At 38.2% G+C, this 23,682-nt stretch overlaps 1 protein-coding gene across 1 annotated transcript in view; it reads left to right on the top strand.

Moving 5' to 3' along the window:
* The window catches only part of KDM5B (lysine demethylase 5B), a 47,165-nt gene that overhangs the window by 16,578 nt on the left and 6,905 nt on the right, over nt 1–23,682 (top strand). The window contains exons 5-21 of the mRNA XM_068659725.1: nt 3,159–3,293; nt 5,657–5,750; nt 7,441–7,544; nt 8,774–8,932; nt 9,530–9,649; nt 10,028–10,186; nt 10,596–10,777; nt 13,602–13,764; nt 14,754–14,873; nt 15,793–15,987; nt 16,397–16,578; nt 17,178–17,302; nt 17,648–17,798; nt 19,347–19,461; nt 20,282–20,637; nt 21,032–21,170; nt 22,917–23,096. Of these exons, the coding sequence (XP_068515826.1) occupies nt 3,159–3,293; nt 5,657–5,750; nt 7,441–7,544; nt 8,774–8,932; nt 9,530–9,649; nt 10,028–10,186; nt 10,596–10,777; nt 13,602–13,764; nt 14,754–14,873; nt 15,793–15,987; nt 16,397–16,578; nt 17,178–17,302; nt 17,648–17,798; nt 19,347–19,461; nt 20,282–20,637; nt 21,032–21,170; nt 22,917–23,096 (2,679 nt within the window). The remainder of the gene's footprint in view (nt 1–3,158; nt 3,294–5,656; nt 5,751–7,440; nt 7,545–8,773; nt 8,933–9,529; nt 9,650–10,027; nt 10,187–10,595; nt 10,778–13,601; nt 13,765–14,753; nt 14,874–15,792; nt 15,988–16,396; nt 16,579–17,177; nt 17,303–17,647; nt 17,799–19,346; nt 19,462–20,281; nt 20,638–21,031; nt 21,171–22,916; nt 23,097–23,682) is intronic.

Below are 23,682 nucleotides of genomic sequence, written 5' to 3'. Positions count from 1 at the left end.
CTAGATGTTTCATGTGGAGGTATCCATTTTATTTTATGTCTGTTCAGTGATTTATTGAGACTCTAAGCATCTGTGATATTTTTTTTTTTTTTTGGGGGGGGGGGGGGGGATCTGGGAGAGGATATAGCTATTGGGTTTGACAGCTGTCAGTTTCAGCCTTTCAAGAGAAGCTTTCCATGCTGCTAGGATCATCATCCATCAGATTAGTGCTTATATTCAGTAATTTTTCTTCTTAATTGGTAGTATTTGCAATATTGTTTTTCTTCCTGTGGTCTGTATGTGGGGAAATATGGAAGGATATCATTTCCACAGTTGGCTGTGCCATAACTTAAATCTTGTCCAGATCTGAATATAACATTATTTGTTTATTTGTGGGTTAGATGAATATTAAACTGTCTTCATAAGGTGTTTTGACCAGTAGCTCATCTGGAAATATTTAATTATCTATGAAAAAGTAATGAAATTATCTGGAGCTGTTTAGTATTGAACTAGTAGCATGTTTTTACTAAAGCTATTGTTCAGTCAAACACCAGAAATTGGTGTTTTTCTAATACTCAGCAAAGCTCTTCAGGGGTAAATTTATTTTATTCTTAACTTGATATATTTCACTAGACAGGTCTTGGATGTAGCTCCAGAGAAGTTGCAGTAGAAGTTTAACATTTCCAAAAACGCTCTGCTGGCTGGGAGAGGAAAGCACTGAAGAAATAGCAGTTAGTAGCCTTTGTTAAAGACATGTGCTTGCAGTTAATAGGGTCAGTCACAGAGTGATATAGGTTCAGAGGAATTCTCATTCTTAAGGCAGGACTTTAGCTCCTAGCTCTTGTAGGTAAAATTGAAAATGTTAACTAACAGTCATTTCATACTGCTGCTTTGCCTTCAGGTTACTGAGGCTCTGGGAAATGTTTCTACTTAAGTAGTTATTGAAAACTTAGTATTTAGGAAATGTCTTCTGGGCTTTTTTTTTTTTTTTTCAATGAGCAGTGCTCTTTTTTTTTTTTCCTGCTTGGACACTCCAATGAAACAAGGCAAGTTCTGCTCTTTGTTATTTTTCTTTCCAGGTTTCATTATTGTTTTGTTTAGGAAAAGCTGTTTGCCTTCTAGGTATTTGCTTTCAAGGATCATATGTCCTCTGTTACCAGAAGGAGTACAAACTTCTTTTTTTGTGAAAGGTTCAGGTTTCACATGAGCGCATAATTCAAGGAACCAGAATTTACAAAAGTTATTAAATGTGTCAGTGTTCTGCGGGACTTTGGTCTCCTTTACTTTTCTGGTCACTCGTTTTCATATTTCTCCTACTTGGTTCTTTTCTGCTGGTCTTTTTCTCTCCTGAGAAATTGTTTGTGACTTTCTCCCACTGATGTTAAGGTGAAATAATTCACATTATCTTCTTTCAGTCCGAGCCTCAAGGGAGCAAGATCTTTGACGAATTAGCTGCAATGCTCTGTGTACCCAGCATAGGAACATACCTGCCTTTGAGCCTCAGCCAGGATGTGTGCTGATTTTGTGTTTAAGCTGCAATGTTCAGTGGTTTTCTGTGTGTATTCAGTGTTGAAGTCACGCATTTGCTTTCAAAGAATCAGTCTATAGCTAACAAAGTCTGTGCTGAAAAAAAATTCAGAGGCTTCTCTGAGAAGTGTCGTGGACTTCCTCTGCATGATAGTTTATCATATTCTGCTGTCCTTGACTGATGTTTCCCTTTTGTCAATCGTGTATTTCTTAAAACATGGATTATCTTCTGAAATACTGCTTTTCCCTCCTCTTTCCCTCCCGCTACTGACTGTGATTTGTTTCTGAAGGTCTGATTTTTGTGTTGTCTACAGAGAATCGGTCCTTATGCCACTGTAACGGTTCTCTTGCAGTTCCTATCCTGTTTTCTCTGTTGTTGACAAAATGCTTCTGTTGGGAACAGATGAACAGAACTGGGGAAATTGTATCCCGGCAATTTGTGTGGGATATTTCCTGACAACATAAAATTCTTCCTTTCTTCAGGGTTTGTTGTTTACCCATCAAAACGTGTTATGTCTTGTCTCCTGTTATTGAGGGCTCTGTGCCTTGACAAACTTAGAGCTGTACTAGTTATTATTTGCCAGATTTATGCCCAGTTTTCAGTTTTGATAGAAATTACTTGGAAGAACTAAAGCTCTTCTTGCATCTCTTCTTCCCTTGAGCTCATAATTCACCTAGCGGTCCTGTTCTCTCAAAAATACATAAAGAACATATTTTTAGTGTTCTGCAGACAAAGTTCTGTTTCAGTTGAGAGGGATGTATAGGCTGTAACTTACTTTTGCATTACTCTGTACGTTAGCATTACAGTGATGCAATGTCAGGACACCACAACAGTTTCCTGTATGCGGTTGATACCATCTGCAAAAGCATCATCCAGTAAAAGAATTGGTATTAGTCCCACAGTGAAATGTTGGAATTTTAGAAAGAGCTAATAACATACTACAGAGTTGCAGGGGACTATAACTTGGTTCCCCAAATGATTTTGAAACCTTGACATGCTGTTTCACTTGCTGAGAATGAAATTTCCAAGTGTTAAATTTCCCACCCTGGGCACTGTGTAGTCCTGTTTGGATAGCCCTCAACTAGGCTGGCCTTCCAAGAAATTCCAAGCGTAGAATGCTTTGGTCCTACAATTCACAACTTCCCACTTGGCTGGTTTTATGAACGCTTTAGGATTAAGAAGGCTAGACTTGCTGGTTGTGTTGCTCTATGAAAGACTGTGTAAATGCAGTGAAATAGGACCTTCATTGCACACTGTATGGGCTGCTGGACAGGCAGGCATGGGAGGAAACTAGAAAATCTTCTGATGGAAGCTTGCCTGCTTTTTATACCGTTCTGCTGCAATTGTTATTTTGGTGAACAGTGTTCTGGAAGAGAAATGCTTGGTGCTCATAAAATTTAAAGGATGACTTCAGCTTTATTTAAGAGCCTTTATTAAGGGTACTGCACATAGTAAAAGGGCAGGAAAAAGAGATTTTGTGACTTGTATAAAATGGTAACATTTAAATTGTCATAAATACTGTCTTTATTAACTCGTCACACTAAATATTAAAGTCCTGTCTGCATTCTTTCACATTATCCAGGAAATTGTTCTATGCAGTTTGTATTAGAAGTGGAGACAGAAGTTAAGTAATCAAATTGTGTCTCTTCAGTGTTTGCAGAAACCAGATCTTGCTAGTGACACGAAGGACAAGGAGTATAAGCCCCATGATATTCCGCAGAGACAGTCTGTTCAGCCATCTGAAACTTGTCCACCTGCTCGTCGAGCAAAACGCCTAAGAGCAGAGGTGAGATAATCTGTCTTTATATGGGTAAGTGCTCCGTGGTGTCTGAGCTTGAAGTTGTAATCCAGAGATAGTTGACCTAACAGTGCGATGGTGTAATGGCACAACAAGTTTTAGCTAAGTTGCATGCGTTTTATTTCTATCAGGTTGCCAAATACATAAATAGTAAATAGCTGTTAACCTTCATTAAAACATGCCTAAATATTTATAAATGTATGAACTATAAATAGTAAGACTTGTTTGATACTTTAAAAAGAAAAGAAAATGTTAAGGTTGGGAGTTCTGAGGGGCTCTTCTAATGAAGTTGTTCCACTTGCATACTAGTTATGAGTTATGCTAAAATATTATTGTAGCATAATTATAATATGAGGTTTATAGATAAAACACAAGTGATAAATTCTAGAAACGAAGCTTGTCTTTTTGCAGCTTTGATCTTAATTTCCTCAGAAAACAGTCAGTAAACAGCAGGTATTCTTTTAATGTGTTGAGAGGTTTCTGTTAACCTTTTGTGAGTTGAAGCCAGAATTTAGATTAGAGACCATTTTCTTTATGACATTAGCATTGTTTTCCTTCATTTTTGACCCCGTGATTTTCATCAGTTTGAGATATTTTCTTCATGCAATCTGAGGAGAAAATTGCATAACATTAACTCAGAACAGTTGTAACAAGATTAATATTATGTGTTTAAGAAATAATACTTACTTGGCTAAACATAAAATGCGTATGCAACGAGTTATCCGGTGAAGATGTATTTTAGAAAATGGTTGTGTTTCCTTTGTTGTTCTGCTGTAATTTCAGTCTTTCCAGCGTGATGTTACTGCCTTCACAGAGCTTACTATTTCTTTTGTTTGAGCAGTTGGAGAGGCTCATTCCCAGGAGACTGTCTTAGTAGTGGTGACATCATGAGTTAGGAAGGTCATGATTGACTCTGTTTATAATCCAGTTAGTTTCAGTCTCTCTATTAAACTCTCATTGTTCTAATTGTGGTTCTTATTACTACCAAGCAATACAGCTTAATTGTTGCAAATTCTGCTTATAATTTTTTTTTCTAAGTTACAACTAAGGTTTTCTAAAGCTTTTCCACTCGTAGCCTATTATGAGTAGGTTTATAATTCTGAGAAAACCTCAGCAGTTTGAACTGAAATTTTCCATTTGAAGTATCTGCCTGGGGTTGAAAGGTGTTCATTCTGAGAAATATTATCAGTTTTTATTTATTTATTTATGGTGTATTTTAAGCAATAGAACCTCTTCTTGTTCTCATAGAGACAGGAGTTTGGACAGATTAAACACAAAGTGATGGGGAAACAGTGTCAAAAACACATCTACTTCTTTAACAAAATAAAAAAGTACCTGATAACGATGGAAGTCTAGCTTTTAGAGCTAGGCCAACAAGTCCATGCATTATTTGGGAGTCAAGGAGGGGTGGACAACAGACTGACTGGTGTGAGGAGCAAGTTGCATGACCTCATTTCCTTAAGAAACTAAGCTTAAAAAAACGACAGCATTGGAGAAACCCATCTTTGTGCCGAGGGATTTGAGAATTGGCCTCTGTGTCAAAACTAAAGAGAAGAAATAAAGAATTAAATGGAAACATGATTCTGTGTTGAAAGCTCCACAATACACCACGTTCCCAGCTTAGAAGACTGGAGTAGACTGCTTTTGAAGAGTAAAATCAAATCTTATAAAAGCCCAAAGTAGTTTGTTGCTCCTTTGCTATTTACTGAGTTCCCGTGAGATGGAATTAAAAATATTATGGTGCCATTATTGCCACAGGCTTTTTGTAGACTTTCCTTTTAAGTCTCTTCAGGTTGTTCCCTGTGTTATTTTTCTCTGAAGTCTAATTTTTTAATTTTATTTTCTTAAATTATAAAGCACTGAAGAAATTTAGGTTACCTTTTTAGATTTATTCATTTACAAGCATAAAATAGGGAGTGTAAGGGAGTGTAAGCACAGTCCTCGAAGTCTGCCTGGCTTTTCCCTAGGAGTCAGGTTACCAGTACCTTAATGGCTGAAAGCCATTGTCTTTTTTTCATTTTTTTTCCTTGGCTTTGAAAGCATTAAAAAATATAAAGCCTTGCAAGGGTCTGACACCAAAGTTACTCAGCTTAGAGACTTGCAGAACGATGTGCAGATCTCTTCGGGTGTGCACCCTTTCCTGGAGCATCACGTGCAGCCCCCAGTGGTCTGGGGGCTGCTGGTGTTTCCAGCAGGGCTATTCATCCAGAAGCTGTAGGTCTGTACTTGGGCAAGTAGTCGTGAGTTTTTATGGCAGTGAACATTTTCACAAACAAAAATGTAAAGCCCAGTGTTCTATTTAAGGATCTTACTGCGGTTTTTAATTATTTATTATTATTGTTGTTTTAAAGGCAACCAATATGAAAAGTGAATCTGAACCTTCAGAGGCCAGAACTCATAATCTGAGACGCAGGATGGGATGTGCACCTCCAAAGTGTGAAAATGGTGAGTGGAGAGTGAAACAAAGGGAATGCAAGTTCTGTTACTTTGTAATAACTTATTTCAAGACCAAATTTTAATTCACCAGTTGAAGCAGTTCAGGAGTGTTTAAATAAAATACATAAAATAAATAAAACAAAATGGAATTTGTTGTAAAAGTCATTTTATGATTTTGAAATCTTTTGTTTTGTGAATCATTGAGTTTTCTTGAAGATGAATAATTGTACTTTTTAATCTTCAGTGTCTATTACAGAGCAAGCAGAAATGAGATTTAAGCCATATTTCTGTTTTGAATTTTAAATCGCTTGTAGCATCAACATGTTAGCTTTAAATACAGGAAACTCGTTTAGGAAGGTATCAGATTTCAGAAACTTTTAGGAAAGAATTTGAAATAAGGAATTGAAACTCACAAAGATGAAAGATACTATGTTGTGAAGCTAACCATAAAATTCCGATATTACCATTTTTAATTGCTTCTGTCAATAGTCCTGAATCTGTTACCTGTCAAGAAATAATTTCAGACTGAGAAATGTTTAATGCCATCAAGTTGAGAGAATAAGCTTGTTGACAATTAATTTAACAAAGCAAATATGGCAAGCATATGCAATTAATGATTGACATTAAGCAGCTATGAGTCATCTTTCTTTCATTCACAGTCTTTGCTTTCAAGAATTTTTGTGTGGATTATGGTCTTATTTAATATTTTTCTTAAAAAGTCTCTAGGCATTAATCTTTTAGAACAAAAAAGCTGTAGTCAGTTTTTCTATTCCTGATAAATGTAGACATTCTTCTTTATAATATATTTGTTAGCTCTTGGACTTCAAGAAATGTTTTTGGATTGCCTCACATCCCTGTGGAAAGGTCTCTAGCTCGCTTGTAGGTTTGGCGTAGAGCTAAACCCCTTGTCTTCAACACCAGAACCCTGGGATTCTCCAAATTCTGCTGTATAGAAGCGAACATACATTTGCTTTTTGTTAGTTCAAAATGTCAGGAATTAAGGCTTGAGAAGAAGCATGCCCAAATTAGGTAGGAATGTAAGAATGTAGAGGAAATGCTTCTTTCTCAGATCCACTTCTGTTGCGTGGTCATCTTTGATCATACGCTGTCGTGAAAGCTCCCACTGCAAGAAACTGAAGTGTGAAGACCATCACAAGAAGTTGCAGTGTTTCATCTCTCTGTGTTACATGCTGTCATAAAAATGGAGTTATTCAACCACATTTGATAACGCCACATGTAAACAAATTTCAGTTTTGAAGATAAATAGACGATAAATACCCACTCTAAAATGTGTTTGCCATAGTCATTTCTAGGTTGTGATGGCGTGTTCAGATTTTCCGATAGTACTGGCTTATGTGGGCATTGCAGGTGTTCAAATCTTGCCTTAATTTAACTGAAACTATTTGTATTAATGTTTCATTACCATCATAAAATCAGGCATCAGTGACCATCTCTGCACATGACAGATTAAAACAGTTTACGAACTTGCCTGCATCGTCAGTGTTCTTAGTACAACCTTAAGTAATGGTAATTCCCTTTCAAAGAGAGGTGCTCCCAATGTGTGTACAGGACAAAAGTAATTCCAAAAAATAACAGAGTGGCAATCTTAACAAGTCACAGCAAACAAAATAAGTAATAACCAGTAATGCGAAGTGTTAACACGTTTTGTAATCGCCTTATTTTTCTCCTATTGCACCAGAAAAGGAAATGTATAGTTCAGTGAAACTTCCTGAGAAGAGAGAGCATGCTGGGGAGCCAGAGAAAGACAAATCCAAACCCCGATCCAAAAAACCTACTAATGCTGTGAGTATGCCCTTCTTCCCTGATGCTTCATATTGTTTGCAGGTGTTTCTGGGTTTCTTTAGGGTATGTAGTGCCATTTTCATGTCACTTAGATCACAGTAAAGAGTCCGTTGTATTCTTTGTGTAATTCTGTGGTTGAAACAAAGCAGTGCCTGTGCCTGCTGGAGTGTAGACACTTGTAAAGCTTCAGGCTGCTACAAAGCTGAAAATAACAGGAGAGATAAGCTTCACTATCTATAAGTCATGTAACTTGTTTTCTGTCTCCAAGGTACAGCCTCAAAATAATTTTGAAAGAAGAGTCAAAATAGAGCTTGTTTTTCTGTGAACTGATCGCTCTATCTAATCTCAAAGGGAGTTTAAATGCGAGCTTTTGCACCCAGGTCTTGAACAAACCTGCCACTTACTCACATTTCACTACAAACTTGGAAGCTTTCTTGTTAAAATTCTTCATAAAAATAATTTCATGCTCCAGCCTTCCATGCACAACCACCCCTAAATTAAACTAAAACCAAACAACAACAAAAGCAGCAAAGCGGTAGTATTGCCTTGCCAGTGAGAAGATAATACTGAGATTTTTTTCTGTCTATGCTACAACCTGGGTTCTCTTCCCACATGTTTGGTGTGCCTGCACCTTTTTCTTGGGGCTCTGCAGCTGCTGTTTGAAACTTCCATCAGACTTCTTTCAAAACTGTGCCTCCCTCTCCAAAAGTACGTACCTTTGCTGGGAAGCCAGTACCTTTCCAAAGAAAAAGGAAGGTCTTGGGTAGTATTTCTGAGAGAAAACAGGAACAGTCCCATCAAGAGGAACCCTCTTGTCTCTTCTGAGACTCAAAACAGTTAGTCTCAGAGGATGCTGAAACATCTGTGCACGTTATGCATGACAGCAAGAAGAAAAGGGATATGTGAGCCACCAATAGATGTTAAAATGTTCTTGTCAAATCCACATACTGCTGATTTGAAACTGTCCTGGCTGCTGCATCAAATTTTCCATCATTTGAAAAAAGCTACATGGAAGAGCTTGCAACTTTTGTAGTCCTTCCTTAAATTTCAAAGGGGGTTATATAAATGACAAAGACATAAAAATGTTGTGTTTGCTTTTCTCACTTCTATTTCAGAGAGAAAATAAATAAGCTTTGGCAAATGTCATGGATGACTTAGTTACCAACTTCTCTTTTACCATGAGTTACCTTAAGCGCTCAAATTCCCACTCTGGCAATTTCTTGTTACAGGTGGATTTGTATGTATGTCTCTTATGTGGCAGTGGTAACGATGAGGATCGTCTCCTGTTGTGTGATGGCTGTGATGACAGTTACCATACTTTTTGTTTAATTCCACCCCTTCACGATGTTCCTAAAGGGGACTGGAGGTGCCCCCAGTGTTTGGCTCAGGTAATTTGACAAACTGTAAAAGATAGGTTGAAAATCGTCTGTTTTACATGTGGCCCCAGGGATTGAAAACACTATTTGTTATTGCTTAGTTGTGCAAACAAGGTGATCAAGGACAAAACTAAAATGAAGACCCGGAGTGCTTCAAATCACAAAGCTATCACTTAATACTGCGGAGCCAAAACATGATCTGCACTAGCATTGCTGAAATTCCAAAGAATAGTTTGCATTTTAGTTGGTGCCTTCCCTTTGTATTTAAAATCGGAATCTCACTGTGTTTCAGTATGGAGTTTTCTGCATCTTTTTTGCTTAGCTGTATTAAAGGAAAAATTATGGCATTGGCATATTAATTCATTGGTGTTTGTGCAGATTTACCAATGCATACCATAGTTTGGTGAATCAAGCAGAGAGCATAGAGTTGGTTGGGGCACTTTGAGTGTGCTTTCTGACTTATCCTCTGGATGTGTGACTTGGGGCAGTCATTTCATTTTGGTGTGCCTTCCTGCCCCTGCCAAATGGGGTAATACTAACCCATCTGTGTAAAATCTGAGTGCAGGTTGTCTTATTAATACATTAAAGTAATTATTTTTTCAATTGCAGGAGTGTAATAAGCCTCAAGAAGCATTTGGTTTTGAACAAGCAGCAAGAGACTATACACTGCGCACCTTTGGAGAAATGGCAGATGCATTCAAGTCAGACTATTTTAACATGCCAGTACATGTATGTTCATGTATTTACCCTAATGCCATAATGTAGACTTCATTTTTAGTGCTTATGTAACTCATGGGGGAGGGTGGAAGACCAGTTTTGAATGGGAAGAAATGTCAAATCATGTTATTTTCACTTCTGAAAAAGCATCTGTAAGTAAGAAATTACTCTTCTAGCCATCGTCTGTTGCTGAGACTACAAAGAAACAATGTGTCTGGGGGGGCAAACCCATTTCTGTTGCATTTTTTTGTTTGTTTGTTTTGCTGAAGCAATTAAGACATGAAATGTGTTAAGTTAATGGAGATTCCTCCCTGAGCTAGATTTTATGCACGGCCCCTTTATATACTGATTCCTGAGTCCTTGTACATTTATACTTTTTCTCATACCTAGATGGTCCCCACTGAGCTGGTTGAAAAGGAATTCTGGAGACTTGTTAGTACCATTGAAGAGGATGTTACAGTGGAATATGGAGCTGATATTGCTTCAAAGGAGTTTGGCAGTGGCTTCCCAGTTAGAGATGGGAAATTCAAAGTGAGACCAGAAGAAGAGGTAGGTCTTTATTAGTTCACTCGGTATATTTGTATCATCTCTTTATTAAATAGGTCTCTTTGATTCAAACCAACATAATGGAACTGGTCTGCCAAGTGTTTTATGTATCTGGCATAGCATTTGAGGAAGAGAATTACATCAGTTTTTTTATGTTAAAAAGTCATGAGTTTATATTAAAAGTGAATAAATAATTTTGGGATTATTATTTAGTTAATCTCAGTCTAACGTAGGTCAGATAATGTTTTGAGAAAGAGTGAAGTCAACAGAGGTTTTGTTCTATGATTCATAGACCTGTTTTTTACAATTTTCAATTTGGAAAGATGCTTTTCTTCTATTGATCTTTTGGCAGCTTCACCTTTTTTTGCACTTCATGTTGTTTAAACTTGTGACTGTTCTGTTCAATTTTCAGGAATACCTTGATAGTGGCTGGAATTTAAACAACATGCCTGTGATGGAGCAGTCTGTTCTTGCTCACATCACTGCAGACATATGTGGAATGAAATTACCTTGGCTATATGTAGGAATGTGCTTTTCTTCATTTTGTTGGCATATTGAAGACCATTGGAGCTATTCGATTAACTATCTGCATTGGTGAGTGAGAGGGATCAACTCAGCCTGAGAAGTAATCTCCCTTTTATTCACCCTTTCCTTTTTTAATTAATGGACTAAAACCAGATTCAAAGAGTTCAGACTGGAATAAACCTTACAATTCTATAATAACAGGCTTAAATTTGATGCAGTGATCCCTGCATTTGAACAAGAGGTCATATTTTGGAAAGAGACATCCATTCCCAGTTTTAAAAAAATCATGAGAGATGCAGCAGATACTCCATCAGATGTTTTATTATGCTCAGTGTGAAACTAAAAATCATGCAAGTTTTTTTAAAAACCATGTAGCTTCAACTAACAGTCCTAGGCTCCTGCATACTTTTTGTCTCTTAGATTTTTGTCATAAATCCTCTCATCAAGCGAACACTTGTCAATCGTAATCAGGACATATCTTTGCCATCTCTTTGATATTCTAAATAGGTTGAACTTTTTAAACTTCTCACCTTTTAACAGCTTTTCTAGAGATTGAATTATTCAGAATTGTCACTTTACCTGAAACCTGTCAAGCTCTTTTCCTTTTTTTTTTATGTATTCCATAAAAATGGTAAAACCACATCCCAGCCACTATTCAGTAGGTAGTCTTTTTGGTCAGTTATCCAATTGCTGCTCCTTGAAATAGCTTCTAATGTAGCACGCTCTGAGTACTCAGTAACTTAGATGGCTTTCTTTCTTAGTATTTGGCAGTATTAAAATCAATTTTTGAAAGAGATTAAGTAACTGATCAAGAGCACATTGTAAAAATGTTCTTCATTGTCATTTGTCACTTTTTTTTTGGTCTGGATCTTCTGTCGGTCTGAAAGCTATGGGATTTTTGGATCAAATAGAAATTTTATCTCTTCTAGGAGAGCTTGCTGGGGAGCTGGAGTGGTGGTGCTTTCTGGATAACTTGTGCTAAATCACACTGGTATTTGCAGTCAAGGCCAGACATACACATAGGTGTATGCATGTGTATGTGCACACATGTGCATACATCACAGACACTGACATGAATGTCTTTTGATGTCTTCCCTTTTCCTTTGCAGATATTCTTCTGTATGCCCCTTCAACTTATAAGCTTATGTCTGTTTTTTGTTGTTGTTCCTTTTAGCCTACTTGAGAACAATGTGTAGTTGGGGTTAATAGTGTTCTTGGCCGAAGAAGTAAGTTGTAATGACCTGCCACTGGAGAGACTATGCTCCAAACTCTGAAGAGGCTTCAGAAGGCAGGACTCATTCTTGCAAAGTACTGGGGATGGGACATCCTTCTTCAGCGTTCTCATGTGCACTGAAGTAGCTTGGTTCCTGGTACATTATAGTAGGTAGTCCCAAGTGAACCAGGTTACAGTAGCAGACCTTCAGGGTTGAAGGAAATAGTTTTCCTACGTGGCTGTAAATCCTGTGTTAGTTCTTGAAATGGATAAAAGAAGAAGAAAAAGAATTGCTTCTGATGATGCTTGCAAATAGATAAATGATATGAATGAGAGGAAGAATTGATAGCATTGATGCCAATAATACTAAAGGCAGGAATGTGGAGCTCTCTGGTGGCAGTGCAGAAAGAACTGTCACCTTTATCCATTCCTCAGCTTGCTGCCTTCATAAGACTGAAACCTTACACATAGATTAGAGTTTTATGTTTCTCCACTATCTGTTCTCTTTGAGTCCAGAAACCCCCGGTCCCAGTATCTTGCTGCAGGCTTAGAATAGCTCGTAACTGCTTGTCATCCAGTACTTGACACTGACACCTATCCAGCATTGGGTTTACACAGGACAGTTCTTAGTTGGATCTGTGACTACTCTTCGTGAACTCATGGAATTGTTCCAAGGTGATGGTCAAGTCCTGGGCCATGTAATCATTTAGTCACTTGTGTCTTAAAGACTCTACTTATGCCACTCCTGGTGATATTAATATAGTTTTACTTCCACAGTCCCTCCCACTTGCTGTTTTCTTCACCATGATAGAGGTGCTGTTTTGAGTATAGGAATAAATTCCTAGATATGGAGAAAATGCTTCTTGAGTTGTCATCTCTTACTCTCTTCTTCTGGAATTCTCCCAGTTGTTTTATGATTTATCAGAGGAAAAGAAGGGAAAAAAGTACTGTGTCGGCTTTATTCTGCCAGCTCTTTAGTAGTCCTGGGTGAAAGTGATTCATCTGTTTTCATTTCTAAATACCTTTTCTAACATCTCTCTTTATAAGCATTTGGGAGGCATTTTCATCCCTGAAGCGAGCCAGCTTCATTGTAAACCTGAAACAACATTTGTTGGAAAACGTCTGTGTTACCTTGATTTTTCTCAACTGGCTTGCAGTGGTTTAAACTCTTGCTAAAGGTTCTTTGTTCCTACTCTGGATATGGATTTATTTTTTTCCTTGATGTATTTGCTTCTCTTATAGTTACATAATACGGAACCTTAATTTCTGCTTATTATGTGTTGCTTTTATGGCAATTATGACCAAGACAGAAAGAAATGGCTTTGGCTGTTAGATCCAACAGGGAATTTGTGTTCATAGTACACAGCTTACACAGTACACAGCTTAGATTTTGAAGTTGTGCTGGAATCAACAGAACTTCACTGAGGACGTCTTTAGTCATGTGTCGCTCTCCCACCCCACCCCCTGAATATTTAAAGTATGCACTCAGAAATGTAGGCAGTTAAAAACTTAGGTTTGAAGGAGGGATCTGCATAAAAAGTGAAGGTTCAGGAAAGTGCATATTCTTTACATTCCTTCCTGGTGATATACTCTTCTTTTGACATGGTGTGTTTAAAGCAGGAGACTGAAAATGTGTCTTACAAGATTGTTTATATTTAACTTTTTTTAATAATCTTGCAGGGGGGAGCCTAAAACGTGGTATGGAGCCCCAGGTTATGCAGCAGAACAGCTGGAGGATGTAATGAAGAAGCTTGCTCCAGAGCTATTTGAATCTCAGCCAGATCTCTTGCACCAACTTGTCACCATAATGAACCCGAATACTTTGATGGCCCACGGAGTGCCTGTATGTTGTTGGACTCCTGTGCTACTCCCCCAAACCCAACCCTCTTTCATTTGCTCTGAATTCTACTTCAAAGTTGATAACTGAAACCACTTTTATTACAGAGATGTTGTGGTAGTTTCCATGTGTGTTGTATCTTCCTTGTGTAGTGTAATGTGCCAGTATGAACAGATGGGCAATGGAATCATTGCTTTTGGAATTGCTTGGCAAACTCTTCTCTGGAGATCCACCTTAGAGTATTTCTGTTTCTGTATCTCAGATGGAAAGTGTAGTCATGACCTTTGAAACAATGACAGGAGCTCTTCGTATGTCAGTTTAATCAGACCCATTTTTTGGGGCATAGAGTTTCTGGCAAGTGGCCAAAACCTGTTCTTCCTTTGTGTATCATCCACATCCTCTTATTTTTCCTGGTTAAATTCTCAGCTATTTTAAAAACATTTTTCATCAGTTTCCATCATATTCCATATTAGACTTTTCATGGGAATTATGTCCCTTTACAACTTAATTAGCTTTTGACTAGCTGACCTTGGGACTTAAAGGAAAATCTGGAAAAAGCGGCACAATTTACAGTGTCTGCTATGATTTGATAGAGTTCAAAATTTAAAGATGCAGGAAGATGATTCACCTGCTCTCATGCCGGTTGTCTATCACTAGAAGTATTAGATTTACAGCAGTGTGTAAACTTTTGAGTATGTTCCAAATTCCTCTTCCCTTTCAGCTACATGTTGAAGAGAGTCTCACCTGTGTAACTGTCAACAGAGCTAAAAGTGCAAAAGGCAGACAGCTGATACAAAATCGCTCAGAGTGCGAGTATGGCTGAATGAAATCCCTGTGCTCTCTGGGGTTTTATGTGTTACTGAATGCCAGTTGTAATTCATGGGTTTGAAAGCTATATGAGGTTACCACGGGAGTAACTGGGAACTGGAAATCTATATTCTCAACATGCAGTTCTGTTCAGTTTTGACCTAATGGTTGTCTGTCTTTTCTCGTAGGTTTATCGAACCAATCAGTGTGCTGGAGAGTTTGTGATCACTTTTCCAAGAGCTTATCACAGTGGCTTCAATCAGGGTTTCAATTTTGCTGAAGCTGTGAACTTCTGCACTGTTGATTGGGTATGTTCCAAAAACAGTATTTCATAAAGTGTGCGGTTCCAAAATTGTTCCTAGCTGATGTACACCTCTAGTGTACACCTCTAGTACACATCTAGATCATGAATCCTCTTATGATCTGCCACCGCTCCCCCAAGTGGTCTTAGCTATTTGTAATTGTGACCTATCTAAAAGTGTTGCTATATTTAAAACCAACCAAACAACAAAAAAGAGACTAAAAAGTAAGTGACTGAAACTGAAAGTAACCTTTCTGCAGCACAGTGACTGCATTTTTACAATGTTTGGTTTGGTTTCATTTTTCCCTCTTGCTCTCCTGTGAGTTTTATACGGGACTAGCATGTAACCTTAGCATCAGCATCACCTGGGTCAGCAGAGAGCCTTAAATTAAAGCAATGAGTAACCTGCCCAGCTCTCAATGAATTCTTAAGTCTGTCTGGGGTTAATTAGGGACTTTAATTGTTTGTGGAGTCAGTGATTTCCCATGCTGAAGTACAGTTGATGTGTTCTGTAAAACAGACGTATGGTTTGAGACTAAAAGTCCAGCTTGCCTTGCATCCTCCATGGTGCCCCAGCCACCATGGATTTTTAACTTCTATCTTTCTGGGCATACTGTGATGTAATGATTTAGTTGCCCCTCGATATGGTCTCTTCCAGATGGTGTGTTCTCCCCTTGAGCCTAGCTAAACAACTTGTATTCACAGTGTCTACTGTGAAGGAGTTGTAAGCAGTTCTGGTTTACAAGAAATCAGTGGGGGTCTTGACTTCTCTTTTATTTTACATTCAGAATTATAAGTATTGCTGCTGGAAGGATTTGTCTTGACCTCTAATCTGGTTAGTTTTGGTTAGCAACATAAGAAGTCATTACCTTAATGTAATTTTCACGAAGAATTCTTTGTTGTTTTTTTATGATTTTTCAATGCAGCTGCCATTGGGTCGCCAATGTGTAGAACATTATCGCCTGCTACACCGTTACTGTGTGTTTTCTCATGATGAGATGATCTGTAAAATGGCTTCCAAAGCAGAGTTTCTTGATGTTGTGGTAGCATCTACTGTTCAAAAGGACATGGCTATTATGATTGATGATGAGAAGATGCTGCGTGAGAAGGTTCAGAAACTGGTGAGTTGTTGGAAATAATATTACAATGAATGAAAGAACATTGAAATAGTGGTGCACAATACATTCTTGTACTTCACTGTGTTGTCAGTGGTTTAAAGCTACATAGTACTTTCCTGAGTAGTAGTACTTGCTTTCAGAGGAATGCTTAGAAAAAGAACCATTTATCATGAGCCTTGTTTTATCATCTGCCCTTTAATAGCGTTCAGACTTCTCTTTAAAGTATGTTCATTCTCTTAGTAATGTTGTCAGAATAGCTGATTTTTCATTAAACAAAATCTTTGTCTGCCTGGTTTTAATATCTTATTTCTAAACTTTATTATCCCTTTGATAATCTTAGCCTCTAATGTTTTAGTTTGGAATAATCACCTGTTTGTTAGACTTTGAAGTGATGTAACGTGCTCTTTTTCAGGGAGTGACTGACTCGGAGAGAGTGGCTTTTGAGTTGTTTCCTGATGATGAGCGACAGTGCTTAAAGTGTAAAACCACTTGTTTCATGTCTGCTGTTTATTGTCCATGTAAACCTGGATTACTGGTATGCTTGTATCATGTAGAGGATCTTTGTTCCTGTCCCACCTACAAATATAAACTGGGGTAAGCTTTAGATAGCAAATAACATTGGGTTCTGGAGATATTCATTATACATGTAGATATTGCAGACTAACAATCCAGTGCCTGTGCCGTTTTGTCAATGGTGCTAGTCTCAGTATTCTGCTTCTCACAGTCCTTTGCAAATAGAGTGCCCCCAAAACAAAGTGCCTTTTCTGTGCTCTTACACAAAGACATTTTCTTCTCAGCATTCTGCTCTTGTTCAATAAGGGCAAAAATTACTGGATAAATTAGTTTGCTTTTTTTATTTATAGCAACAATGTCATTGTCCCCTATATTACTTCCAGTCCTTGCAGAGTAATCTTTTATTTGTTGTTAGCTTTCTTTCCTGCTGTCACTTCTTTTTCTCCTGATATTTGTTGCATCTTTGTCCTACGTGAATGTAGCTTGTGCGCTTTTTGAAGTAATTGTATGATTTAAGTTGTCTTAGGTGGAACACGGTGTGGTCATGGGTCCTATATGAACCTTAGTGCACAGTAGATTGTGTCTGTGTTGTATGGGCCAGCATATCTTGATGCCTCTCCCTCCCATCCTCCTGTTCCTCCCCAGTTTTTGCTCGAGTTTGAATTCTGTGTTACTTCTAGGTACCGCTACACTCTGGAGGAGCTCTATCCAATGATGAATGCACTGAAGATGCGTGCAGAATCATACAACGAATGGGCTTCCAATGTTAATGAAGCTCTGGAGGCAAAAATTAACAATAAAAGAAGTAAGAATCTTACCTTTTGTTTGCAAAACATAATTTTAAAAGGCTAATTTTTAAGTTTTTAATTCTTGAACATTAGCAAATTTTGCGTTATATGACAATGAAAGAAATTGTGTATAATTTTGTTTTAAAGTAAATACTTCGTCTGTTATAGTGCCAAAAATTATGCTAAGCTGTCCTTGTGTGAGAAGATTATAAATCACTTTTTCCCATGAAATTTAACTGAAGTTGAAATAGAAATATATTTAAAGTGTTGTATTATTCAGCCTTACCATTTAAAATCCATCACAAACTCAGTTATCTTAGTATCTTTACTATCTTATGTTAACTGAATATCTTTCCCAAAAGGTCTCGTCAGTTTTAAGGCTTTGATAGAAGAATCAGAAATGAAAAAGTTTCCAGATAATGACCTCCTGCGACACCTCAGACTAGTTACACAGGATGCAGACAAGTGTGCCTCAGTTGCACAACAGCTTCTTAATGGCAAAAGACAAACCAGGTAAATGTTATTACATGTTTGCAACAAAATTGAGTCATCAGACATAGATGCCAGTGTTCTGTAAGACTTGAGAAGAAAAAAAAAAGCTTTAATTTTTGAGTCATCTTTTACAGGGGAGACCCACCTATCTGCCATTGCAATAAGTTGAACATCCTGAGCTTCCTATCTCTTCTTCTCCTCTGTTGAGCATCTGGGCAGTAAATTCTTTCAGTTGTTCCCTGAAAGGGAAAAAAATGGTGTGATATTTCTAGACAGAGCAACTCCCAACATGATACAGTCCCTTCGTGCAGTGAGAACTGAAAAACTGTCAGTGGCGCATGTGTCATATTCGTTACACTCTACGTCTCATAGAAAAATTAATTACCTTCACTTCCTGAGCTGATGTAGCAGGGCTGTTATATTAGAGGTCTTGAAAAATACTTGCTCTTTCTTTGGCAGCACTTAAGTTAAATCTTCTAGACGTGTTATTTGTTCAAGGAATTTAAAGATAGGGCAGCGTTTGGGTAATACAGTCCTTGTGAACTGGATGTCTGTCTGCCTGGTCTTGCTAGCACTTTCCAAGCCTGAAATGTGTTAAAAGGAGTCAGAAGATCCAGTACAGGACAAGGCCAGATCTCCTGATTGCACCAAATCTATTGTGACTGTATTGATGTACCAGCTGATATCTCAGAAATCACAGATTGCCAAAAATAGTAAAATTCTGTAGACCTTAAAATAGCTTTGTTGTACCTGAGGCTTTGAATTCATTTTTATTTCCTCATCTTCAGCCTAATATGGATGTTGGATCTTTCAATATTATCTTGCATATCCTTTAGAAATACCTATTCTTAACACAGAGCGGTAAACTTAATTTTATTTTATAGCATTCATATTCCAGTGGCATATCCTGCTGGGAAGTTGTTTTTCTCTTTAATTTAAATGACATATTGTGGATTAAATGGAGCCAGCATTGTAAGATATTTATTTCCTTTTCTCCTCAGGATACTCAGACCTAGTTAATACTGGCTTGGGTTTAGAGAGGTTTTTAATACTAGCTGATTTGGTAACACTTATCAGCCACTCATTTGATACAAGGCTTTCGGATAAAAATGAAAATGATGATTTCAGTTTAAAGAGGATTTTTCAGAAGTGCCTACACAACCTGTGAATACAAAACCCATTCAAAATTGGGATTTGTTCTCTTTTGGTATGTGCATGGGGAGAGCTTACTACAATAGCTATTGCAACATAACTGAATAGTTTACCCACAATTGCTTTGTGTTCTGGAAAAAAGTCTAAGTTTATTCTGTAATAACTAGTGCCCTTCCAAGGCTGAGGAGTTGTTCCAGAATACTGTTTAATATGAAAGATTGTTTGCAACAATAGTTTATTCTGCTATTGCCAACATAAGTTTTCCCATGTATGTAAGCCCTAGGCTGCTTGGGTGCCTTTTGATTATTACATTGCCTATGAGTAAAGTTCAATTTACAAGAAATTATAAGCAGATTTTTGAGAAGTTTAGATTTGGTTTTAGTGGCATAGAACAAATGTTATTGTGTGTATTTGCAGGTATCGCTCTGGAGGAGGGAAATCTCAAAATCAGCTGACTGTGAACGAGCTCCGGTTGTTTGTAAGGCAGCTGTATGCTCTGCCCTGCGTCCTCAGTCAGACACCACTACTGAAGGTAACTTGGAAAATTGAATCTTGAAGCACTAAAGTGGGTAATCCAAGGAAATGGACATAAATTCTAGGCAGATGTGGTTCCTGTCTTAAAGAAGAGTCGCTTTGCTTATCTGAGGCTCAGAACCAGAAGATAACAGTGGCCCACTCCTGAACCATCCCTTGAATGTCCATAGATACAGGGTTAAGGGACCAGACAGTAACTTGTAGCTGTTTGAATCTGATCACAAGTCTGGATAACCAGTTCAACCCAGCTTTATGACAGTGGTTTCTGAAGCTTTATCAGGTCTAGAATGTATGATTCAGATAATACATGTATATAGTGCTATTTACAGTTATTTGTTAATAGCACCATAACTCTGTGAAGGTACCTAATTCCTTAAAAAACAGAATTTCAAAAATACCAGACACCCAAACAGACATCTGGCATCCTTCTTAATGCTGACGTTCTTCAGCCTTCTTCTTCATCCCAGAACAAAGCCAGAAAACAGCACTGATGGAACACTTATTTCCCTTTGGAGCCTTTCGCTTCTTCTGAGTTTGAAACCTGTCCCTGAGTTTGAAGGTGTTTTGAGTGGAATTTGCTTGTATTATGATCCTCCAGCTAGTGGAGACGTTATTTCTGAGGAGATGCTGATATATAGTATGTGTTGAAGATGCACTAAGTGTTCCAAATGTCAAAATAATTTGCTGGGCATGTTGTATGCTTGGCAATGTGATGCTTGCCAGGAACCTTACACTTAATGTTTAAGCTTACACTTAAATGTTTAAGAGATTTGGCAGTGCGTTTTCTTCTGTTTTGATGTTGAAATTATATGTTTCAGGATCTTCTTGATCGTGTAGAAGCTTTTCAACAGCAAAGCCAAAAACTCCTTTCTGAAGAAATGCCTTGTGCTGCAGAGCTCCAGGAGCTGTTAGATGTCAGCTTTGATTTTGATGTTGATTTACCCCAGCTTGCTGAGCTGCGGATACGTCTGGAACAGGCACGCTGGCTCGAGGATGTGCAACTGGCTTCCTCAGACCAAAACTCTCTTACTCTAGATGATATGAGACGTCTTATAGACTCAGGTGTTGGACTGGCTCCCTACCCAGCGGTTGAGAAAGCAATGGCAAAGCTGCAAGAGCTCCTTACTGTATCTGAACACTGGGATGACAAAGCCAGAAATCTGATAAAGGCCAGGTAGAAGCTAAATCTTTCTGTTGCATTTTGTAGTTCCATATTTAAGATGGAAATAGTTGGCTTTATGTCTGAAGGGCTTCATATAGTCCACAGCATAAAGGCAAATACTTTCCCAATCCTGAAAGGAAAGGGACAGAGGTGGTAGGTGTGACTGAGTGATTTTACATGCTGATGGCTTGCAGTGTTTGTGGTGCTTCAGTATCATTGGGCAAGTCCTCCTTTTGCCACAGAGGAAGGGTTTTAAGTTTTTTCTCTCCCCTCAGTAATAACACCTGTATTACTTATGCAGTGTTAGTACAGTAAGCATCGCTGGTACCAGGTGTAACATCATTATTTGACGTATACCTGAACTGTATTGCAGTATTTTACATTTTGAGCTGTTTTGTATACCTAGACCACGGCAGTCTCTGAGCAGTCTTGTAGCAGCACTGAAAGAAATAGAGGAGATCCCAGCCTATCTCCCAAATGGTGTTGCACTGAAAGATGCAGTGCAGAAGGCCAAAGACTGGCTGCAGGAAGTGGAATCTTTACAGGTAGGTAAAATGAGCTGTTAGCTTTTTGGGGATTGGTAGTAAGTGACATCTCAGCAAGACCTGATGCTCTAGAAATTCTGATGCTGGTGGTACAATTGCCTCTTCTGAGGCCCTGTAGAATTAATTTGCTGTTTCTGCAGCTGTATCGTAGTGGCATTTCACATATCGTAGTGTTGAGAGGTATGGCCTCATTAAGCGTGCTCAGTCTCAAAGCTGTTTCTTGTTCTATTGCTTATGGTCAGCTTTTGATTTCATAGATTAAAGTACTTGTAATTTAATATAGTGCTGCCAGAATTTGGAAATGGAAGTTAGTTGGCTTCTTCCTCCTTCGTTGTTTCTTCTATCCCTTTCTATTTTTGAAACTCCTTCCAGCTTTGCGTGATTTCAGTTTTCATGTTTGCACTCTGAAATAAGTCTTTGAATGAGCAAAAAAAAAGTGTCCTCTAAAGAGAAAGATCTGTACAAGTCTTTACTTGGCTTCTGGGACTTCTCACTTGAAGACCTTTTTGACCTTTCAGATGGTTTTCTTTGAGGATCCAATTTCCTTTCATGTGTTTTCAGGTCTTTTGCTTATTTACAGTTCAGTGGCAGCTTAACTCTCCTTCCTTCTCACTGCCCACTTCCTTTCTCATGTTAGCACTGTTGTTTGTGCAGCCAGACACTGCTCATTCAAGCCCAAGTGAATAATTGTAGGCTGGACCATCTCTTTGAAGTGGTTCACGTCTCAGGCCTCACAAGTCCTGGTGCAAGGGGTTGATGTACAGATGATGAAAGGGTTGGTCTGTGATTGCAGTGATGTCACATTTCGACATAAATGGCCAAATGATTTCTGAAGTTTTCATTTGTTGTCATGTTTTTTCCATGAAGTGAGCTCTAACCTGGCAATAATTTTCTCAGGCCAATCTGACTTGAATTGGGATTTTTAATGAGTCAAGGCATTTTTAATTAAAAAAAAATTCTTAGGCTTTAAATTTTTGAAGGAACAAAGTTTGTATTCAGAGTTCACTAACTTTTGGGGGTTACCTTGAGAAGTAATTTTTCTTGGTATTTGTTAATTTCATATTTTAGACTCTGAAAATTCTGCCTACTGACTATGGAAAAATGTGTTCGTATGTGCCAAGAATTTTTGCACAGTTTGAGTCTTGTGTAAATGCCTAAGGTCACTGTGACTTGCTGACAGCTCATGGTATCTGTTGTTTGAGGTTGGCTGCTAGAGATGTCAGGGTTGTTCTGGATGAATGGTTCTCAAGTCCCAAATCACTGCCTATTTTAGAAATTACCTCTTGGTCCTGCTCTACTGCTGACCTTGGAACTCTGTTGCCTTAAGCATCAGTTGCCACGTGAATGAACAGAGGTCACTTTCAAGTGGTAAATTGGATATTTGAAATTATTCCTTGCTCTTGGCATACTGAGGAGTGGCTTGGATTTGCATTCTGGGTCTATTTTGAAATTAATTTGATTTTCTACTGGGAATGCAGATTGTTAGATTGGGGGCTTGGCTATATTGTTCAGTCTTTTTTTTTTAAACTGTCATTTGTTAAGTGTTTTTTTTTTTTAACTTCTATTAGTTTTGTCTGTGTACTTAATGGCTAGAGTATGAGCAACTCAAATGTTGAAAAAACGGGTACAAAAGTGATGAAAGTGTCTAAGCAATAAATTCTCTATCTTCAGTATGAATCACAGTAAATTATTTAAATTAACTATGTCTTCTGTACATCAAGCATTTCCTCATTTATAATCTGACAGGTTGGAGGTCGTGTGCCGGTACTGGACACGTTAGTGGAACTCGTCACAAGAGGTCGGTCTATTCCAGTGCACCTGGACTACCTGCTGAGGCTCGAGTCCTTGGTGTCAGAAGTTCAGGCGTGGAAGGAGTGTGCAGCTAACACATTTCTGTGCGAGAATTCCCCTTATTCTCTTCTGGAGGTAAGAGATCTCAGCTCTGGATTAGACCACCATTCATATTACAGCAAAAGCACATCTGAGTTGTGGTATTAACTCATCAAATAGCAATAAATATTAAGTTTTAGGATTATATTACCTATCCTAAAGTTACTTATTTGATCTATGCTTTTCATGTTAATTTTAAACTTTGAAAATGGTTAAGATTTAGCTTTACTTTCTATATTCTTTTTAATAAGCGGGTGGTGTGAGAATCCTGTTCCACAGTAACATTTCCAAGAGGAGTATAGGAAGACTGCAAATTTGTGTCACTGAACTTACTTCAGTGTGTCAGGCTGCAGCAGCTGGAGTGTAGATCTGTATCTCATTTGTCCACCACAGCTGTGATGACTGCAGGGCTTTTTGGCTGGGTAAGGCTGAAGTTGTAGGTGCTTCAGCTGTCCCTCTGCATGTGTGTCAACATCTGCGGTTCTTGAGCAATCCGCACTTTATAGCCTACACAGAACCCCTCTTCCATCCCAACCTTCCTTTCTCCATTAGGACTGGGGAATGAGATACAGCTTGTGAAGCCCCGTGCTGTGTTTCAGGGCTTCCAGCTTAAATTGCATGG

The sequence above is a fragment of the Anas acuta genome, chromosome 24, assembly GCF_963932015.1.
Source record: "Anas acuta chromosome 24, bAnaAcu1.1, whole genome shotgun sequence".
Lineage (NCBI taxonomy): Eukaryota > Metazoa > Chordata > Aves > Anseriformes > Anatidae > Anas > Anas acuta.
Note: the sequence above shows the minus strand (reverse complement) of the source record. Positions and strands in the feature narration are given on the sequence as shown.